A 1,568-nucleotide genomic window follows, 5' to 3' on the forward strand; every position below is an offset into this window, starting at 1 on the left:
GCTGTGAATTTCAGTGGCTGGATTTGAACACTGTTACCTTCTTTCAAGCAATGACAGATATTATTACCAAGTTGTGAAAACCTTATAAAACTTTATAGTTTTATAAAGTATATTGAAAACACTTGATTTCATTGAATCCTTTTACCCCCCTTGTAAATCATTAGCCTAGCTATTCCTTGGGTGGGTATGATTGGCAGTGCAATCTGTAGCTTACTGGTACCAAGAAACAACCCATCTCATAGGAAAGGATTGATCTGAAATCATAAGCTTTCCTGCTTCAATCCTTCATTGACAGAGTAGACCTCCTGATTGAGGATACTACTGTAGTAATTCCGAAACTGTAGAACAAAATATATGCAGCTCAGAACTGAATAGTGGAATCCTTGATGCTCTCTGAGCTTGGTTATTTATTTGAGATACTTCATTTACCAATACAAGTCTCTCTATATATCAACTACATCTCTATATCTTCCTTAATTATATCAGAGAAAGTCAGTAATTGGAGATTAACTATTTTTTTGTGGGGAGAAATTTGGGGGTACGGGATGAAACTTATCTGCTCTGTGACAATAGTATTCCCTGGTTTGTTTATGATAAAGAACATGATTTTTAAAGTCAGGACCAATTACAGTAGGCCAAAATATCTGCTTGATTTTATTTACACTACATTAACTAAATACTCTTAATAGTTTATACCTTGGTAATTACCCGAGGTGGCTGAAGGTGATAGCAATGGCTGGCCGCAGGTTTGCTGTGAAAGCAATAGATTGGGCAGCATTTGCTGAATGAGTGTCAGTTGATCAGAGACCTATGTTTAATGCTTTCAAATCACGTAGCGATGCTATTGCAGCCAAGCTCGCAACTTTGCCAGAGACACCACCAGCCATTGACTGGACTTTCTACAGGACTGCAGTTGTGAACCCTGCCCTAGTGGATGAATTTGAAAAGAAGTTTAAGGCACTGCAGATTCCTCTGCCTGCGGATACTGAAACAGCTAAAATAAGCATCCAAGAAAAGGAGTCTGATAAGATTGCTGCTGATTTCATAAAGGATTCCAATGCCCGCATTGTTGAATATGAGAAGGAGCTTCAGGAACTGAGAAACATGATACCGTTTGAAAATATGACATATGAAGATCTACCTGAAAAATTTCGGGATCCTACACTGGACCCAGTAAAATATCCTCATTGGCCACACAAGCTTGCTTCTGATGTATAAACACTGGCTGTTCGAAAGCATTGTGCAACATCAATTCTTCTTCATGAATCCATTAAATAAAGTAATTGCACATGAAAAAAAAAGTTTCTACCTTGTATAATTCACAGAATTTTCCTTTTTTCATTTGGAAAAAAAATTACAGTGACAGCTTTTGGAGGGGTTTTAGGAACTTTACACAATTCTTTAGGACCCAGATGCATTTTGTGGTGGTCGGTTATCCATTTCTATTGTAGACACAGAATCTCCTCCTGATTTAACTATTGCTTGTAACTCTTCTCTTGCGTGACCTTCAAACGAGATTGAAATGCAGTCGCTTGATCCATAAATAAAGTTCACAAAGGCACTTTACT

At 37.6% G+C, this 1,568-nt stretch overlaps 1 protein-coding gene across 1 annotated transcript; it reads left to right on the forward strand.

Moving 5' to 3' along the window:
* Positions 1-732: 732 nt before the first annotated feature.
* LOC310631911 (ATP synthase subunit d, mitochondrial-like) lies at positions 733-1,286 on the forward strand (the record flags this gene model as incomplete). The annotated part of the gene is given in 2 exon segments (XM_083348696.1): positions 733-786; positions 790-1,286. Coding segments are annotated over 2 exon segments (483 nt in total). The 3' UTR covers positions 1,219-1,286.
* Positions 1,287-1,568: the final 282 nt, after the last annotated feature.

This window comes from Vipera ursinii (genome assembly GCF_947247035.1).
Source record: "Vipera ursinii genome assembly, chromosome: 1".
Lineage (NCBI taxonomy): Eukaryota > Metazoa > Chordata > Lepidosauria > Squamata > Viperidae > Vipera > Vipera ursinii.